Raw genomic sequence first — 19395 nt, forward strand, 5'->3', positions numbered from 1 at the left:
AGCTACTTAAGTTCAACTCAGAGAAAATTAGAATTCGATTAGGTAATTATCAAGCCCAACTCGAACTATTGGTTGAGATGAATTCGAACTTATTAATACTTGACTCGAACAACTCATGAGCCTCATCGAGCTTTTCACATTTGCATATTATTGAATTACATTATTACCCTTAATATATATTATTAACCCTAAACTTAATTATCGAGCCGAGCTCGAGCTTGAGTACACAAATTAGTAAATGAACTTAATCAAGCTCGAACTAAAGTAGCTCAATTATATCTCAAGTCAATCTCGAGCTTAAAATAAATACTTATCAAGCTCAAGCCGAATATTGAACCTCAAAATTTTGAGACAAAATTGATAGTATGCGAGCTTATCTCGATTTGGTTACACCCTTAATTGCCACTCTATCCATCCATGACGTCATCCTTTCGTTTCACTCCATGGGAAAATGAACAACAAAATCAACCAAATTTCAAAAAAACCCAATTCAATTCTTTGAAAATAAAAATATTCACTTCCTTGATTCAATCCAATTTGAAGTCTAACAATTTCAATTTTTTAAGGTTTTGATTTGCTTTATCAATAATAATCAACTTAAGTTAACAAAAAAATGAATTAATTGTCCTTGATATTAAGCTCTTAACCATTTGATGTATATGAAAAACAATATCTTTCGAGAGAATATGTAGTTTAATAAAATAACAAAAATTTAAATATATATAATTTTGTGTTTTTTTTTTACACCTTGTGAATTGAGTTATATTTATATGTAAAAGAATATGATAAAATAAGGTAATATGTAAACATTAATGATTAAATTTATTATAATATTGAATTTAAAAATGATTACATTATTTTTTTCAATAATCATTTAATGATTAATGATAAAAAAGAAAAAATTAAATAATTTAATAGTATTTTGTAAGTTTTTTATAATTGAGTCACAAGAACATAAAAAAAATATAATTATATTCTATTAAATAAAAAAAACTACAATTTTTATAAATACAAAAGAATATAATTACTACCGACAATAATTACACTTCCATTAAATACTATATGTAATCCTAAAACCTTTTCATATAGGGTCGTGGCCCGAATACGTTTTGTTTAATCAAAGCTCAGCGTGCCTTTGGTGTGGTCTGGTCCCCTCAACGCCCACCCAAATCCGCAGTTAGAACACGAAAAGGAGTGAAAGAGGCAAACGTGTGGCTCTCTTTTCCAGGCCGAACCTCTTTCGTCCTCCACCACCAACGACAACAACGACGAAGATGTTCGCCAATTTTAAAGCTTCAAGTTCTGTCCTCCTGTTTTCCCGGATCTCCCTCTATTTTTCCACCAACTTGTTCTTCGAACCAACTCTCACAATCCCCTTCCATCATGTCTCTAACAATTAAATCTCACTTCGCTTCTCCTACTTACCTCAGCTTCACCACTAAACCCAGCAGATTCACGGGTTATAACACTAAGATCCGACCAAATTCTATTTACCATTTTAATCCTTTAAAATTAACTTATTACCAACCCAAAAAAATGCAAGCCCCCGTCCAGTATTCTCCAGCTCCCGTGATCAAGAGCTCGTTGATCGAGCCTGATGGCGGGGCCCTCGTCGATCTGGTTGTCCCAGAGGGCGAAAGGGGAGCGAAGACGATTGAGGCCGAGTCATTGCCGAAGGTGAGGCTAACCAAAATCGACGTGGAGTGGGTGCATGTAATCAGCGAAGGCTGGGCTAATCCTTTGAAAGGATTTATGAGGGAAGATGAGTATTTGCAAAGCTTACATTTTAATTCTCTGAGATTGAAAGATGGGTCTATTGTCAACATGTCACTTCCCATTGTTTTGGCTATTGATGATGAGACTAAGGAGAGAATCGGGTCTTCTTCCCATGTTGGGTTGGCCGGACCTGATGGAGACTTGATCGCCATTCTTAGGAGGTCTATACTCTTTTTAACCTTCTATTAAATGGATATTGTTTATTACATGAATGTGATAATTGACATTGTATATTTAGATAATCTAATTGCTATTATTATTTGAAATCTGAAATTTTTACTCCCATTTTATACTTTTGAAAATGGAATAAATTTGGTTTAGAGTTTCGCCTCGTTTAATTGGATATGTTCTATAGATAAGAGTTTGAGTTTGAGGAGTCTTGTTGGTTCATGTGCTTAATTGCTCCTTTATGATCTAATTGTCATTTGAATCATGAAAGGGAAAATTGTACTGGCAAGTTTGAAAACCAATGTATTATTCTTGAAATTAACGTTTTAATGCCACTTAAGTTTATTGCAGCATTGAAATCTACAAGCATAACATAGAAGAAAGAATTGCTAGAACATGGGGAACAACTGCACCAGGTTTGCCATACGTGGAGGAAGTCATTATTCCTGCTGGAAACTGTCTCATTGGAGGTGACCTAGAAGTTTTGAAACCTGTAAAATATAATGATGGGCTTGATCACTACAGACTTTCCCCCAAGCAACTCAGAAAGGAATTCGATAGGCGTAATGCTGATGCTGTTTTTGCTTTTCAGCTAAGGAATCCTGTGCATAATGGACATGCACTATTGATGAATGATACTCGGAGACGACTTCTAGAAATGGGTTTCAAGAATCCAATCCTCTTGCTTCATCCTTTAGGTGGTTTCACTAAGGCTGATGATGTGCCCTTGGATGTTCGGATGGAGCAACACAGCAAGGTTTTTCCCATCATTCCCTCTGTATAGCCACTGCTAATATTATCCTGATTATGGTCAATTGCTACAATGATAAGCTATCTGCACATTCTTTAATGCATTTCTACGTTCTTCTTTGCTTAGAACGTGTACTGAATCATGATGTTTTTCTTGTATAGTGGATAGCATTCAAATAAATGAATTCTTCTGGTCTTGAATCATGAAGTTCAGGTCCTAGAAGATGGAGTCCTTGACCCTGAGACTACCATTGTGGCCATATTCCCATCACCTATGCATTATGCAGGTCCAACAGAGGTACAGTGGCATGCCAAGGCAAGGATAAATGCTGGGGCTAACTTCTATATTGTTGGTCGTGATCCTGCTGGAATGGGTCACCCAACAGAGAAAAGGGATCTGTATGACCCTGATCATGGGAAAAAAGTCTTAAGCATGGCTCCTGGCTTGGAAAAGCTTAATATTTTGCCGTTTAGGGTAGGTGACATCTGTGCTGGTCTAACCTTAATTTTTTATACTATCTGCATTTATCATTCAAGACTCTACTAATTTTTCTTGATTGGCATTTCAAATTGTTTATATGGGTAGGCTGTTCTTTTGCTAGATCTCCAATTAATGAGTTACTCTAGTCCAGTTAATGAGAGTATTATCCAATGGTGACTCAAATTTTTGCAGGATATACAAGCTGTTCCTTTCTTGAAACTCCCATCTTAACCTGTCTTAACAGATGCCAATATGCAGTCCCATAATCTTAATAATTAGTTAATTACTGATCCAGCAAAAGAAAAAAAAAATCACCGATTGATTCTAAGAGAAACATCTACCACTCAATTCAGGACTGCATTTTGTTTAAATGGTGCCTTAATTACGTTGTTTTTCTTTTATTTTTGCACTCATTTTTCTGAACTATCGTCTTAGGTTGCGGCTTATGACATAGTGGCAAAGAAGATGGCATTTTTTGATCCTTCACGTGCCAAAGATTTCCTCTTCATCTCTGGAACCAAGGTAACTTTGGATTTTTCTAGAATTTGGTGGTGTTTTGAGGCTTCATTCTTTTGTAACAATCTTAAGTATTGTGCAGCACTACATGTTAAACTAAAGATGCTTGTTATTGAGTCCAGTATTGTCAAGGGCACAAGGGGCACTTTAGCCCCTAGAACCCTTAAAGTGCCTGCAATAAAGGCACTAGCCTGAGTAAAGTAAAGCGCAATGTGTATATGTATGAGCTTTTGTAAGTCTGTGTGTGTATATATAAAGCTTAGGATGTATGATACACTCTAAAGTGTGGTCTAATTTATCTACAAAACATGCAATTTTTTGATTTCCTTATAGACAATGTTGTTGAATGCTCAAATATTGTGAAGTATGGAGTTTGCTATTATTCTGTTCTTGCTTACTAGTAAAGGTACATCAATTGAAAAAAAAAGTGACAATAAAAGAAATTAAAGAGAAATTCAATCAGTTGGGTTTTTTTTAATGCTTATCTTCTTACAAAAATGTGCACCTGATGAAACGGGCCTCACCTGAAAGGGTTTGAGGTGCTTTTGTTGTAAATGCTAAGGTGCCTGGCATGGATGCACCTATGCACACGCCTTGACAACACTGATTGAGTCAACTGGCCTTGGTTCTCACTTGGTGCTCAAATCTATCTTCACATACTAGGTTTGAGCTTCTGCATTGGCAGGCTACTAAGGGAACTGGGTCTGTTTGAAAACTTGAGGGATTGAACTTCACTCATTAATTTGTATAAGGTCATGAAAGGTTATCATGGGCAGTTTAGGTCAATTCCTCACATTTCAGCTGAAAAAAATTAAATTAGGCATGAAACGTATGATGGTAAGGTTCATGGTATAATGCATGACATGTAACAGTAGTTTCAGAAGAGTAAGCATACTTGTTAGTCAGGCTGCATATACCATTTTGTTCAGTACTTACAAAAACTTATAATGACAGATTGGATCTCCAAGGGTCCTCGTAAAGCTTCCACTAATATTAACCTGTATTTTTACTAAGCGTCAATTTTGTTCTTGAATTTTGCAGTATAATGCATTACGTTTCAGTTGAAAAAAATAAATTAGCGATAAAATTTATGGTGGCGAGGTTCTTTGGTATAATGCATGGCATGTAATGGTAGTTTGAAAAGTTGTAGCATTTTCAAGTTGTATGTAATTATGTTCTGATTCTAACTCATTGCTGCAGATGCGAACCTATGCAAGAACTGGTGAGAACCCTCCCGATGGTTTTATGTGCCCTGGGGGATGGGAAGTCCTTGTCAAATACTACGAGAGTTTGCAAGCAGAGGAGGCAACACAGCAACCAGCTGCTGTATCTTCTTAGATGCATAATTTAGTAGTAGATCTTGCAGCGAGTTTTATTACATAACATGTGTGGTAGGCTTGTCCTATGGTTTCAAGTTCCTAATGGCAGCAGCACCAGTAATGGATTCAACATCTCCATGTCTACCTTTATGCCTTTGTTCAACTCCCTGGTGATTGGGGTTTTGTTTTTAAGCGGATAATATTGTAGCAAGACAAACAATTGATGCTGGTTTGAAATCTCATTCTTTTCTCAAGTTTGACATTTCCACTTTCTGGTTTAGTTTTAGAGCTTCTTTAATGCTTCTGGTATTGGCACTAATGTCGGACTGTGAAATATCGAAGCTGTAAGAAAGTGGGATATGGACTGATTCGTTTAACAGAGCAGTGTTAATCATCTTGGAACTCAGTCTGAAAAGCAAACTTTTAAGCTCCTATAACTCATTATTAAGTCTTTCAAGCAGCTACTTCTAGTGAAATAAATTTTCTCAAACCTAAACGCTTTCTCTTATCTCGAAAGCACAATTGTATAATGCCCATAAAGGCTCAAGTTTTATTTTTGCATAACATGAAATCTAAACTCAATTAATCACGTCAATCAGGTCAGCTGAACCTTACACTTAAGGAAGACCTGGATTTAATTCTAGTTTTTCCTTCTCTCCATTTGATAGCAGACTTACAGAAAACAGCATTTTATCAAGCCCACGGTTGAAATGTTCAATTTTTTGATCTTATAAATTTTGGTCATGGTCATAAACTTTAGCTATTAAACGTCTTACTTAATGTGGCTTTCCATGGCTCAACCGAAATTCATGGAAACTTCAAGGTAGATGGTTAGAACGTTGCTCCCTGAAATTCAATGCAAAACACCAACAGACCATAAAGATACAGTTGTTGTAATAGACCATCAACACGATACATGTGCTTTAACTCTCTGTTTATGCTACATCCGTCAGTCCTTGGTGATCCGGATTCCCACGGACTTAGCTGTAAAACGGGTGGGGCCGAGACCCGTTTTCTTTTCTTCTCCATTCCTCGTACACTACTTTAAGATCAGGTTTTCAAAAACTCCATGAATATGCCTTGTCGAGCTGCCTACTTGTAAGGGTCACCGTCCCCGGCCACCAATATTTTGGGGTTGTTGTCTGTTTGTCTGGTTTGTCAAGTAATCCTTTATATTTATACGCTGTGAAGTCGGTGTCAACTTTTTCGTAGCGGTTTGGATTTTTGAACATGTTTGTCATTGCTGTCTGCTTATATTTCTAGTAAAGGATCCATCCCTTTTTTTCCATGCAACTTGCTTACCCCTAACATCTTTCCCCATCTTAAGGGTTACTTGAATATGGGCTCTCTATACGGATACTTTTGCAGGTAGAAGGTCACCTCAAAACCAATATTGCTTATGTAATGCACGGAAATAATGATCCCTCTAGGAATACTAGGATGAATATAACACAAGCAAATAAAAAATATCTCAAACACAGTTTAACAATCCTTCTATCAACATATGATTATGGTTTCTCTGAGTTAAAAGGGTTAGCTTAATAAGATGGGATGAGGCTATTTCCTCCACCCAAGAATTAATACTTGGTTGGGCTCAAACCTTTCATAGCCACTACCTTTCGGCTTTCGGTGGAGTGTACTTTGGTCCCACATTCGTATATCAGTATATGTTTTCAAGTTTTCATGTTTCCACTCTGTAAACGAAATTAATTTCAATCGCAGAACATGGTGTCGTTTCCTTTGGTCAATGAGTTGAGCCTTCTTTTCTTGTACTAGTCCTTCAATGCAATCCATTGAATCTGTTGATGAAATTACCGTCAGTTATTATGATCAGATTCAGACCACATACAGCCTAGTTATGCTGTTCAACAGGTACACCTACTAAACTGTAACTTTGGGCCAACTTTCTACTGGAATTCAATGTTTTGATTCTAGCTATGACCAAAAGTGGAACCAAATAAATAAGTATTTAATTGGGTTAGGGTCAATTTTGCATTGCTTCTAACAAGTGCTTTGGGGACAAAAATCATTTTTGAGATAAAAGTATTGCTAAATAATATGTTTTTTTTAGAGAAAAAGTGTTTTTCAAATCTCAAAAATTTGCCAAAAAGTACTTTTGACAAAGCAGAAAATTTTAGCTTCTCCCTACAAATGTTTTGTGTTTCAAAAATATTTCTTAAAAGCAATGCTAAACTAACCCTTAATCTAAGTACCTGTATGTAATGTTTAAAACATCATAATGTTTTAGAGATACAGGTTCTTCATCTAGCATCAAAGCACATATGCTCTTAGACATTGAAACAATACATTAATTACACAAGATCACGTACTATCAATGTACTAGTGTCACGGGGCTAGAGTTTTCTCTTGCGATCCGTGCGGCCTTAGGCGATCCGTTCGTCAAAACTCGCCTAAGTCAGCCTTAACTCAAGTGAGGATTCCTTAAGAACTCCTCCAAGGCACCAAATTGAAGAGCGGAAGCGATTTATACCAAAATAAGCTAAACCAAAGAACAACAGAAAGAGCGCTCGCAAAGTGTTTGAGTAAATGCTCTCAATTCTCTTATTCACAAAGAATAATGAAACAATGAATGGAGTGAGTACAACTGAGGGGGAGGTTCTCTATTTATAGTTGAGCTCCCCCAAAACCGACGGTCAAGATACATTTACATCGACGGACGAGATTAACCATATCCATTTATTTTAGGGATTTACAAGATATGCCATATCAAATCTAATCTAATCTTTTACAAGATATGATTCCCTCTATCTTCTAAAATTAGTTACCATATTAGCCTAAGTTGCTATCTCTTCATTATCGGGCCAACCAGACTTCAATCTGACAGGCTTCTCCAATAGCTCTTTCAATCGGGCCAGTTCTCGTGGGCCAAATGATCCCCATCTGAGCAATAAACCTCCATTGGATGCATTTGGTGTGATGGTTACGGGCTTTGAACTGCGACCCGTGACATTCTCCCCCACCCATTCTTGTAACGTCCTTGTTGCGACTTCCGAATGGCACTGACTTGATTCGCCTCGGTCTCGTCTCGACGCCTTAGCTTTTCCCTTTCTTCGGGACTTTTGCTTCGGCTTACGTCGCTTCTTCACTCGAATCGTCCTACTCGTTTGTACATCTCGATGACAATAAGCTTTGTCACTCTCTTGTCCACATTCTAACTTTACTCGACCAGAATCCTCTTGATTCACCACATTTGGCTTCGCTTTGCCCACAGTCTCTCGGCTTCTTTGCTCAAGAACTTCGAAAGGGCCCCTACATTTTCGCCAAGTCAACAAGTTAGAATACAACACACTATCAAAGTGTTCGAAATGTACCTTTGCATTTACTCTGGTCAACTGTCCCTTATGCATCACTTCTTTTTCCTTGAAGTCCGATGCACCACCCACCTCTCTTATAGGTGGAAGCCTTGTCGATGACTCAGCCAACTCCGACGCTTCACTCAACTTGAGCCTCATTGGTCCCAGCTTCACTGTTTTCATCGCAACTTTTTCCTCTAAGTCTTATAACAAACTCACATTTTCCTTTGGTGAAAGCCCCTCCGATGACTCACCAAGCTCAGACGTTGCCTTTCTTTTGACTCCGGCTTGCTTTGGACAGTTTCACAACTCATATGGACCACGACACAAGAAGCACTTTACTTGCTTCTTTTTGCCCCTCTTTGCCCTCTTGGCTTCAGCTTTTCCCTTGCTCGAACCAAGCTTCTTGGGCTCATTGTCTGCTCCATCGTTCCCTTTGATGACAGACTTACTCGGAAACTTCCGCAACCTATGCGAACCATGACACAAGAAGCACTCTACTGGCTTCTTCTCACTTTCGGCCTCCTTGGCTTTGACACCCATTGTGCTCGAACTAAGTACCAATGCCTTATCCACCGGTTTCTCCTTAAGTGCGGATTTTCTCGGACATTTCTTCAACATGTGTGGACCATCGCAGAGAAAGCATTTCAGCTTGTCCCTTTTCCTCTTGGGTTTCTTCTTCCCAACTAGTGGTTTCCCATTACCACCATTGTCGCCGTTGCCATTACCATCAACAATATCTTCCTTGTGATCCATTTCACATACGCCTCTTTCCTCAGACTTGGAAGACCCAAGCTTGTCTTTCCCTAGACCAAGCTTGACCACGGACTCAACTACCGTCATGGCTTCCGACAGCTTTTGGACACCTCTTTATTCCACCTCCTGTCTGACCCACGACTTCAAACCATTCTGAAAAGCAAGCAATACTTCTTATTCGGTCACATCTGAAACTTGGAACATAAGTTCCTTGAACTCTCGAACATACTCCCCCACTGTGCCCCGTTGCGTTATCCTTTGTAACTTTGCCCAAGCTTCTTCCTCGGTAAACTCTAGGTAAAACTATCCCTTCAATTTGCATTGGAACTCTTGCCACGTTTCAATCTCACCTTGCCTTTTATCTGTGGTCCTGCCTCGCCACCATAAAAGCGCAATGGCAGTAAGAAACATTGAAACAGTGTTTACCTTAACCGCATCATCCACGATGCCTTTGGTACGGAAGTAGTTTTCTATCCTCCACAAGAAATTATCCACATCGCATGCAGACCTTGTCCCCACAAACTCTTTCGGCTTCGGGACATCCTCGTTATTGAGTGCTGCATTTGCCATTCCTTTCCCCACGGCTACTCGGTACAAGGCCAGCTCTCCCTCGAGCTCTTCTAGTCTTGTGCTCAAAGCCCTTGTCGTGGCCATTATTTTCTCCTTCAAAGCCATCATCATGGACTCGAGAGCATCATTCCTTTCCGACAGCTTATCCCTGTGTGAATTAAACAACTCGTTTACCTTATCCATGGTGGAATCAAGAGAGATCTTTACATAGCCTCTGGATTGCTCCTTCCAATTTGCTATGCGATCCTCGACCCCATCGAGTGCCTCCTTCACATCCTCCATGGATCTCTCGAGTTTACCCACACGTTCCTCTACTGCCGATAATGTCTCCCTCAAAGACTTTCTCGCCCACCTTTGTTCGAACTCTTCTTTAAACATCCCAACGGTGCCTTCGAACCAATAACTCAGATATCACTTGGTTCGAACCAATAGCTCTGATACCACTTGTCATGGGGCTAGAATTTTCTCTTGCGATCCGTGCAGGCTCAAGCGATCTGTTCGTCCAAACTCGCCTAAGTCAGCCTTAACTCAAGTGAGGATTCCTTAAGAACTCCTCCAAGGCATCAAATTGAAGAGCGGAAGTGATTTATGCCAAAATAAGCTAAACTAAAGAACAACAAAAAGAGCGATCGCAAAGTGTTTGAGTAAATGCTCTCAATTCTCTTATTCACAAATAATAATGAAACAATGAATGGAGTGAGTACAACTGAGGGGGAGGTTCTCTATTTATAGTTGAGCTCCCCCAAAACTGACGGTCAAGATACATTTACATCGACGGACGAGATTAACCATATTCTTTTATTTTAGAGATTTACAAGATATGCTATATCAAATCTAATCTAATCTTTTACAAGATATGATTCCCTCTATCTTCTAAGATTAGTTACCATATTAGCCTAAGTTGCCATCTCTTCATTATCGGGCCAACCAGGCTTCAATCTGACAGGCTTCTCTAATAGCTTTTTCAATCAGGCTAGTTCTAGTGGGCCAAATGATCCCCATCTGAGCAATAGACCTCCATTGGATGTATTTGGTGCGATGGTCACGGGCTTTGAATTGCGACCCGTGACACTAGTGTCATGAGTCGTAGTTTAAACCCCGTGAACATTGCAACAAAAATATCCTATGAAAGTCTACATATTAAATGAGGCTCATTTGACCCACTTGAATTGCCCCGATTCGAAGAACTAGTGACAAAACTCATCCACTTAAAGTCTTGGTGGCTTAGCGAAACAGTTATAGGAAGTTAGGGCTAGTTTGTTAATTAAGGAAAATAATATTAGAAGATTTATAATTTGATAAGATTTGATTTTGTAATCTTGGACATTATGTAAATACCTTAATTGTAGATAGATTTCAATCTCGTCCGTTGATGTAACTCAATCTATACCATCGATGTAACTTAATTGTAGATAACCTCCTCCTCATTTGTAATTCATCCATTGAATTCATTGTTCTCGTTATTATTTGAGTTAAAATAATATATTGAAAGTATTTACTCAAACACTTTGTGTGCATTGCTTTTCTGTGCTTATTTTGCTCTTTCGAGCTTTTTTTTGTCTTTGAGATTGGTTTTGCTATATTTTGATACCTTAGAGTAATTCTGCGGGAATCATCATTTTGTGAGAGTTAGGTTGACTTAGGCACATTTGAAGTGAAGAAATCGCCTAAGGCCACACGGATTGCGAGACGAAAGGTCTAGTCCCGTAACACTAATATATACTTAAGGGCTAATATACTATTTGATATCTAAGTTTGACTTCAATATTCAATTTGATAATTGAGTTTGGGTTTAATGTTCATTTTAATACCTAAGTTTTTCAACTTGATACTTAAGGTATTTTGGTCCCTTTTAAGTACTTGATTTGGCTTCAAATAATTTGGTAACTAAACTTTTTTTACTTTTTTTTGTCTCAATTAAATACCTATATATTTTTTACTTGAGTACATGTGTCATAATATTCATTGGTCCACATGATGCCATTTGGTCTAATTACCAATAGAACATTACAAAATTTGGACAAGAAAAATTTAAGTGCTAGATTGAACATTGAAACCAAACTCAAGTACCAAATAGTATATTAATCCTATGTCTAATAACATACATAACTACCCCGTAAAAACATAGCTGACAGTGATAAAAGATAATTATACGCGATTAAAACGGAGGGGGAGGTTTTCAGAAGGGTAGAGTGCAAGACGTACGTAGCCGTAACAAAGCATTAAACAGAGCATGAATCGGGTGGAATGCGAGACCAGCTGTGGCTCTTCTAGACCTTAGAACATGGGGAAAATAGAGAGATGGTGGCATGCATCATAAGTTTGGGTAGGTTATAGAAGAGTAAAAGACAAGTGGTTGTCATTTATGATCTGATTATGACTATGTTCACATTTGGTAGTTCCATCTGCTAGCCTAGCTGGCTAGCTCAAAAACCACCATTACCAAAGTCCATAAATGTTCATATACCGAGAGAGAGATCTTCAAGAAAATCAACTCTTTCATCCCCTTTATTTTCCTGATGAATGCAGATAGAAATATGGTCTCGGATTCAATTCAAATGTGCTCAAATTATATCAAACAATGACACGTGCTATTGAAGCTTTAGTACTATTTGTAATGAACATGGGATTATGTTTTGGAACAGTCAATGCCTTCTTCTCTCTTCATCTGCCATCGTTTACCAACACTAGGCGGTTCAGTGGGGCAGTTCCTGTCCACCCAATCTCACCATTTTTTTAAGTTACAAGTAGATTGAAGAATGCATGTAGAGAAGATTGTTCAATTTTGTGGTACCAGTATGCTATCGCAGATTTGACAGCTAAGGGTTGGACTTTGAGTTCATTTCCTAACTTGAACATCATAGACCATGGTTGCATTTTAATTCTGATTACTCGTATGCTCAAAATGCTTATTTTCTTAGACACCAACTTTGACTAGTTTGTACACATGTAATTACTATATAGATAATAACTTTAATGAGATTTACAGATTTCTACACATCTATATACCAACCAAAATCAAACATAGGAAATTGACGGGGGCGGGCTAATTCGGTAGAATAGGGAAGCTTGAAGGGCAAGAGAGATGGACCATGATGTCCATTGGGAGGGCAACAAGTTGGAGTAATCCCAAGGGGGTTGCCTTGAGGGGTGTCCTGTTAGCTCACACAGACCCCCAAACACACCCATGGTCTGTCCCTTGTCCCCACAAGGTCACAACCTCACATGATTTTGTTTCTCCATCTTTTTCAAATCCTGTTAGTTCCACAATATAAATATTTGTATATATATCCCCCTTCCCTTCCAACCCTCTTCAATCTTCCATCAAATCTCTCTAAACTCTTCTCTCTTGCTCTAATATTCCTCTCAAAATCTAAACCTTTTACCCCCAAACAAGTTTTACATCAGCAGCAATTCAAAGAAGATGGCTATCAGGAAATCAAACAAGTTGCCTCAAACAGCAGTCATCAAGCAAATCCTGAAAAGGTGCTCAAGCTTAGGAAAGAAACAGAGCTATGATGATGAAGAAGGACTCCCTTTGGATGTCCCAAAAGGACATTTCGTTGTGTATGTTGGTGAAAACAGAAGCAGATACATTGTGCCCATTTCTTTCTTGAGCCGACCGGAGTTCCAAAGCTTGCTTCATCAAGCTGAAGAAGAATTCGGTTTTGATCACGAGAGAGGACTCACCATTCCTTGTGAAGAAGTTGTTTTCCAGTCTCTAACATCCATGCTCAGATGAAAACAAACAACACACGTCAAACTCGAAACTATTTTTGATGAATACGATTGAGATGAAGCTGCTTCAGTTCTTCCTTAATTTACCAAGTTGTATAAACTCTGACCCAAAAGCCCATAGATATTATTTAATTTATGTGGGTTTTAGGATTGTAAATCTGAGAAAGTTTGAGAATTTGCTTTAGTGAAGATGTGGTTGTATATCAACTACCAATGTACCCTGTGACTCTGTAAGGAAATGGAACTAATATCAAGGATATTTGGCGTTACCCATTGTCCCCATTCATCTTATTTTCTTTTCTCTGCATCTTTGTTCACACACGCCCTCTCAATCATCTGTTTTCAAAGTTAGGCACACGGCCGCCAGCTTTTCATGGTTTTGTCTCTTAGCCTTGGGTTTATTATTTTATTATGTTATGTTTCTGGTTAACTCAACAGTTAAGCCGTTAACTACTGTTAAAAACAACAATAACTAACTGACAGATTTCATTGGAATGTTTTCGCAGGGATCATGAATGGTTAAGGAGAAAAAGAAGAATCTAGTTTTGTAATTTGTAGCCAAACTTCCGTAATTTAAGTTTTAAGTTAGCTAGCTTTGTTTGATTCTCGTTTCCGGTTTTCCATGTGTGCGGTGCGGTGTTTCTTCACGTTGGAGTCTGTAAACTATTTATATATATAAACTTTAACTTGCTTCTATCAGAGATACAGTGTATTTTACACAACCATGATGATCAATCAACATTCAACATCCATATAGGGGACCCACAAGGAAGAAATAAATCTAGTATATACTACATATATAGCGAAGTAATGACCCACAAACTGGACGGTTCACTGTGGTTAGAGAGGCTAATAAACTGGCTGATAAGATAGCCCAATGCACTCGTGTGGGACGATGCCCGGATCACGGCCGTTCCCTCCCACTCGGAGCTTCTCTTGTAATTTCTCCGTCTCTCCCGTATTGTTCGAATTTTTAATGGAAAAAATGGGGATGAAACTTTTTGATGCATACAACAGTACAGTACCATCATGTCTTTTTAAAATGATGGCGATTCTCCCATGCTTTTAGGATTACTACACCCACTAAACTGCATTCCCTACGTTTTATGCTCCATCCTCTAATCTAGTATCGGATCTAATCTACGTAAAATTGCAAGAAGTGTTGTTTTATTTGTTGTATTGGACCACCTAAAAAGAAAACCTACTATGCCTTATTGACCGGACACTATGATCCTTAGATGGGCAAATGGACGACTCTATCAATCAATGCCTTGCTTAGAAATGGTTTGGAATATTTATACATAATCAGTAGAAATACCCCATGTGATCCATATTATATCAAATCAAGTGGTTACGATAATGATTAATAATACTACATACATAAGTTTGAAGGCCCTCATTCTCTATTACGTTCATTAATTTAGATTCAAATAAATTTGTATTTTATAATAAATTGCTACTATTAAACCGTTGTATCTAAATATGTAAAATCAAGAAATTGTAACTGTGGTTGAAAAAAGGGTTTCAAAATTTTCAATGATATATTACCTCACAAGGTGGGCGTTGGTGGTAGAGAAATAAAATAAAGTTTGCATGGCTGATATTTTATTTTCATCCATCGGTATCTGCCGCCGCCACATTGTCTACATGTTGTTGGCTGCTCCACTCAATGTTGTAATTATTTCATTGTTTTCAATTGTACGTTTGCGAAAATATTTTCAAAATTCAAGTCAAAATTTTAGGGGTTTAGAGTCATTAGGAGAAAGAAAGGCAAGGCAGACTCTAAGGTTGGGAGGTGGGCAGCACTGTAGACTTTAGGTGTAGGGTTGACATGTTGTTGGGGTTCTTTTCAGGCTTTTTCATTTAACCATTACAACATGGAAAAAGCAACGAAAATCTTCGATTCCTACCAACAAGGATGGTTGAAAAACATCCTCTTACTACTATTATTACTCAAAACTTAATTTCTTGGAATGAATCATTTGACACACTTGTAAAAATCATAAGATTACAACCTGGGAACAAAGTTTGGTGTGAATTATATACAAGATATTCTTATGAATCATAAAAGAAAATATCTTTTGTCTTTGAGGGACATTTTTAAATATATATAATGTTCCAATAGTTATAAATAAAATGTTATAAGTTATCAAAAGTTATGGTGCTTAATTAATAATAAAATGTTATAATTATTCAAGTAGATATCTATTGTATAATTATGTTTATAACTAAATATATAACTATCCATTTGGATAGTTATGTCCCTACAAAGAGACATGAGACTTCCTATATATAGATAGGAATAAAATTTCATTTGCATAACACAAAAAAAACATAGAAACAAAGTTCCTTTCTATTCTTACATCATCTTTTATATTCTTAGATTGTTCTAAAAAAATTATTGTAAAAATTCTTTATAGATATTGATATCCTTATTGTGCTCCGCTCAGTGCTCAGTGGACTGTTTCCGTTAGTGCAAAACATAGACAATCATTGGGCTTCATTGTATCTTCGAGGCTCATTTGCCAGTAACTCTTTTGCACACCTTAATATAGGTGGGAGTGAATAGAACCTTAAAGAAAGTGGCATTAATACATGCCTTGAAGCCTTCGTTAATTTCTCATAAGTTCATTTTTATTTCCACGCACCAACAATTTTAAGGTTCTAGTTTCGCAATTTATGAGATATTAAAGAAGGCTTGTTTGTTTACTATGCATTCACATGCCACTACAAGTTTAGTATTATGATGATGGATATCGACAAAAGTGACATTGATATAGACACTAGTGCAAAAGAGTTACTGACAAATAAATCTCGAGGATGCAATGAAGCCCAATGATTATCTATGTTTTGCACTGACAAAAACAATACGCTGAGCACTGAGCGGAGCATAACAAGGATATCAATTTCTATAAAAAAATTTCTGTTGTAATTCTTTATGGAACAATTTAGGAATATAAAAGACAGTGGAAGAATAGAAAAAAATTTTGTTTCTATGTGTTTTGGTGTGTTATGCTCTATAGAAGGTGTCATGTCTCTTCCTAGGGACAAAACTATTCAATGAATAATCTCATCTTTAGTCATAATTCATAATTTTTTTAATAGATATTGATTTGAGTAATCATAATATTTTTTATTTTTTATTTTACGGCTATTAAAACACTATATATATATTAAAAATATTTCCAACAGACTCGAGAGTGGTTCATACCTCAAAGCTAAAAAAGTTCAAATATGGGTTTGACTCCTATTGGTGATTTATGATTGTTTTTTACCAAAAAAAAGTATGAAGCTAAATAGTCAACCTCGACAATAATGAACTTCTGATAAATGTTTTTCCTTTTTTTATAAAAAAAATCATTACGAAATTGAAGATTGTTTGTCCATGAAGATTATCATGCATTCAGAAAACAATATATACATATAGAGAGAGACTCAACAAATGAATTTAGTGTATAATTATGTATATAATATTCAGTCTTTGGATGAGCAACTTAATGTTGCGCGCCTGTCTCAGTCTTTTGGGTTGGTTGGAGTGTTCTAAGTCCTAATTAACAACTCAAACATTGATAACCTGCAGACATACGTATCATAAGTTTTTATTAATTAATAATTATATTTTTAAGTTGGAATACATTATAAACATTCATATAATTATAAATACATGTTTAATTAATTATTAAATAGAATAAAAGAAACACAAATCATAGACATATGAGTAATTAAAATGTAATAAGATAAAATATAACATCTTCTACTCTATTTAGTCACTAGATTCAAGTATGTGATGTTGCATTACGTTGTCAAAGTAACTCAAGCCAATCCATTTCATAATCATAAAATCTAAAACATAATATAGCAATTAACCAATTTAATCATCAATCATACTCGCAATTATTCATTTATAAATATTAAGGTTCAAGATCATTGTTAAACGAAGTTAAGAAAAGTCAAATGTTGAGTTAGGACTCGAATTCGAACTCAAATGTCAAATTTCAAATTCATGTCTTGAGACAAATATCTCTATGTCTCGAGACAGGTCATAAATTATTTTAGGATTTTTAGCTTTGAAGTTAGTATGTCTTGAGATACTACTATAATTGTGTTTCGAGACAGGGCCTAGAGACCAACCTCCCCTATTTTCCTATTTTTGCTTTGATGTTTGAATGTCTCAATACAATGGGTTCTTGTCTCGAGACCTTGAGCTAAGTAAAACCTATTTAGCTTCAATGTCTTCTGTCTTGAGACAAAGACCACTTGTCTCGAAACCTAGTATCAATTGTCTTGAGGCCTCATGCTCTTAAATACAAAATTTAAATGAAACTTGTTCTAATGGTCTCGAGACATGTTCTTTTTGTCTCGAGACTAAACGGTCACATGGCTTAAACTGCACATTTTTAAGCGTACAAACCTTATCTAAATGTACGTAAAAGTTCACGCACAAACAAACATAGATAATCATAATTCAAGTGATGAAACTTAGCTTTTAAAAACTTTATAGGTCATCATACCAAAAGTATCAAATATTGACTTAAAAACATACCAATTAATATAGGTACATGCCACAAGATATAGGTACATGCCACAAGACTCAAAACACACATATATACATACAAAAAGGATTAAAATGTCTTTTAAGCTAAGTTTGGAGAAATTGAATGCTCAAGTTTGAGTCTACAATAGCTCCCGCTTGTGACCTATGTACAGAACAAACAAACTGTATGCTAAGCAAAAAGGCTCAGTGGTGCTAACATGATTTAAAACAATAATAAATTATAAGTAGAATAGCCAAATACATTTGGTATAAGTTCAACTACTATCTAAGTCATGTTTTGTATATCTCGTCTCATGTATTTAATATCATACTTTATCCTTATTACCATATCATATACCAACATTTAATTTATTTATCATTATATCTCAATTATATACACAATATGATATATCTCAAGAACCATTTTACTTTCTCAATTATAACCGTATTGACCCACGGGGCTCATAATAAACGGATCACGTGGTCATTCACATGCTATTTTTCATTGCTTTAGCATTAACATGCAATTTCACAATTCACTTTTAACATCTAATAATAATTGTCAATAAGCAAATTTTATATTTCATAACCCTTATTAATCGGACAGGGACTCAAGACGGATACATAAATCATCCAACCATCAAACTAATATATCCTGCACTTAGTGCCTCATTGGTACGTCCCAAGTATAATGCACACTGCTCCTCATCAATGTAAATCGAAGTAAATATAATAATGTGCTTAGCATCTCATCGGTATGTCCAAAATATAATATGCTTCGCGCCTCATTGATATAGACCGAAGTAAAATCTCGTACACTAATCCTATGGCATGCCAACTATACCTAACTCTATTCGAGAACGTTAATAGGATAATCATTATCTCAACATATATAGATTTCATATTATATCAACCATCAAATAGCAAATTCATATTAATCAAACCGTTTACATATCATCACATATCATTACTTAACACATCACATATTTTTAATTTAATCATAACATGAATACTTACCAAATCATGAAACAACTGTCGGTATTACCTTAAATAAACTATATTTAATGAACCATATGCATATTAAATACAAAGTCATGAAGTCACAAATTGGAATAGGCTACTCATCTATGACCCTCGTATTTCCTTTATCTTGAGACGATCCGGCATCATCTTTAGCTATGTCCGATAAATTTGATAATAGAAATAATATTAGTTTTCACTCAATCATATATAAACACATTAATCAAACATAATTTATATTTTATTCATTTTAGTCCCTATATTTGAAATGTTCATATCTTTCGATATTTAGTATTGAATCAAAATCCGATTTCATATTCTTTCATTAGGGACCTTGTACTTTTAATATATACCATAATTTCTCGGCTTTTAATTTATTCAATTTAGTCTCTAATGTTGGGTTTCTAATAAAATCCAACACTTTTCTTTACTTTCTAACTTAATCCCAGCAAA

The 19395-nt window shown here is 36.2% G+C and overlaps 2 protein-coding genes across 2 annotated transcripts; both read left to right on the forward strand.

Annotated features, from left to right (window-relative positions):
• The first annotated feature begins 1090 nt into the window (after positions 1 to 1090).
• Positions 1091 to 5387, forward strand: LOC107905497 (ATP sulfurylase 2). The gene is made up of 5 exons (XM_016832154.2): positions 1091 to 1937; positions 2296 to 2701; positions 2909 to 3169; positions 3611 to 3697; positions 4892 to 5387. The coding sequence occupies exons 1-5, from the start codon at positions 1384 to 1386 to the stop codon at positions 5027 to 5029; spliced, it is 1446 nt and encodes a 481-aa protein (XP_016687643.2). The 5' UTR covers positions 1091 to 1383; the 3' UTR covers positions 5030 to 5387.
• Positions 5388 to 12675: 7288 nt separating this feature from the next.
• On the forward strand, positions 12676 to 13657 carry LOC107905498 (auxin-responsive protein SAUR50). The gene has a single exon (XM_016832155.2). It carries the CDS (start codon positions 13075 to 13077, stop codon positions 13390 to 13392), a length of 318 nt encoding a protein of 105 aa, XP_016687644.1. The 5' UTR covers positions 12676 to 13074; the 3' UTR covers positions 13393 to 13657.
• Positions 13658 to 19395: the final 5738 nt, after the last annotated feature.

This window comes from Gossypium hirsutum, chromosome D05, assembly GCF_007990345.1.
Source record: "Gossypium hirsutum isolate 1008001.06 chromosome D05, Gossypium_hirsutum_v2.1, whole genome shotgun sequence".
In the NCBI taxonomy this organism is placed as follows: Eukaryota; Viridiplantae; Streptophyta; class Magnoliopsida; order Malvales; family Malvaceae; genus Gossypium; species Gossypium hirsutum.

Coding starts and splice junctions, on each gene's coding strand:
- LOC107905497 (XM_016832154.2), top strand. CDS start 1,384: ATGTCTCTAACAATTAAATCTCACTTCGCTTCTCCTACTTACCTCAGC. Junction 2,702..2,908: donor GGATGGAGCAACACAGCAAG/GTTTTTCCCATC, acceptor CATGAAGTTCAG/GTCCTAGAAGATGGAGTCCT. Junction 3,170..3,610: donor TTAATATTTTGCCGTTTAGG/GTAGGTGACATC, acceptor CTATCGTCTTAG/GTTGCGGCTTATGACATAGT.
- LOC107905498 (XM_016832155.2), top strand. CDS start 13,075: ATGGCTATCAGGAAATCAAACAAGTTGCCTCAAACAGCAGTCATCAAG.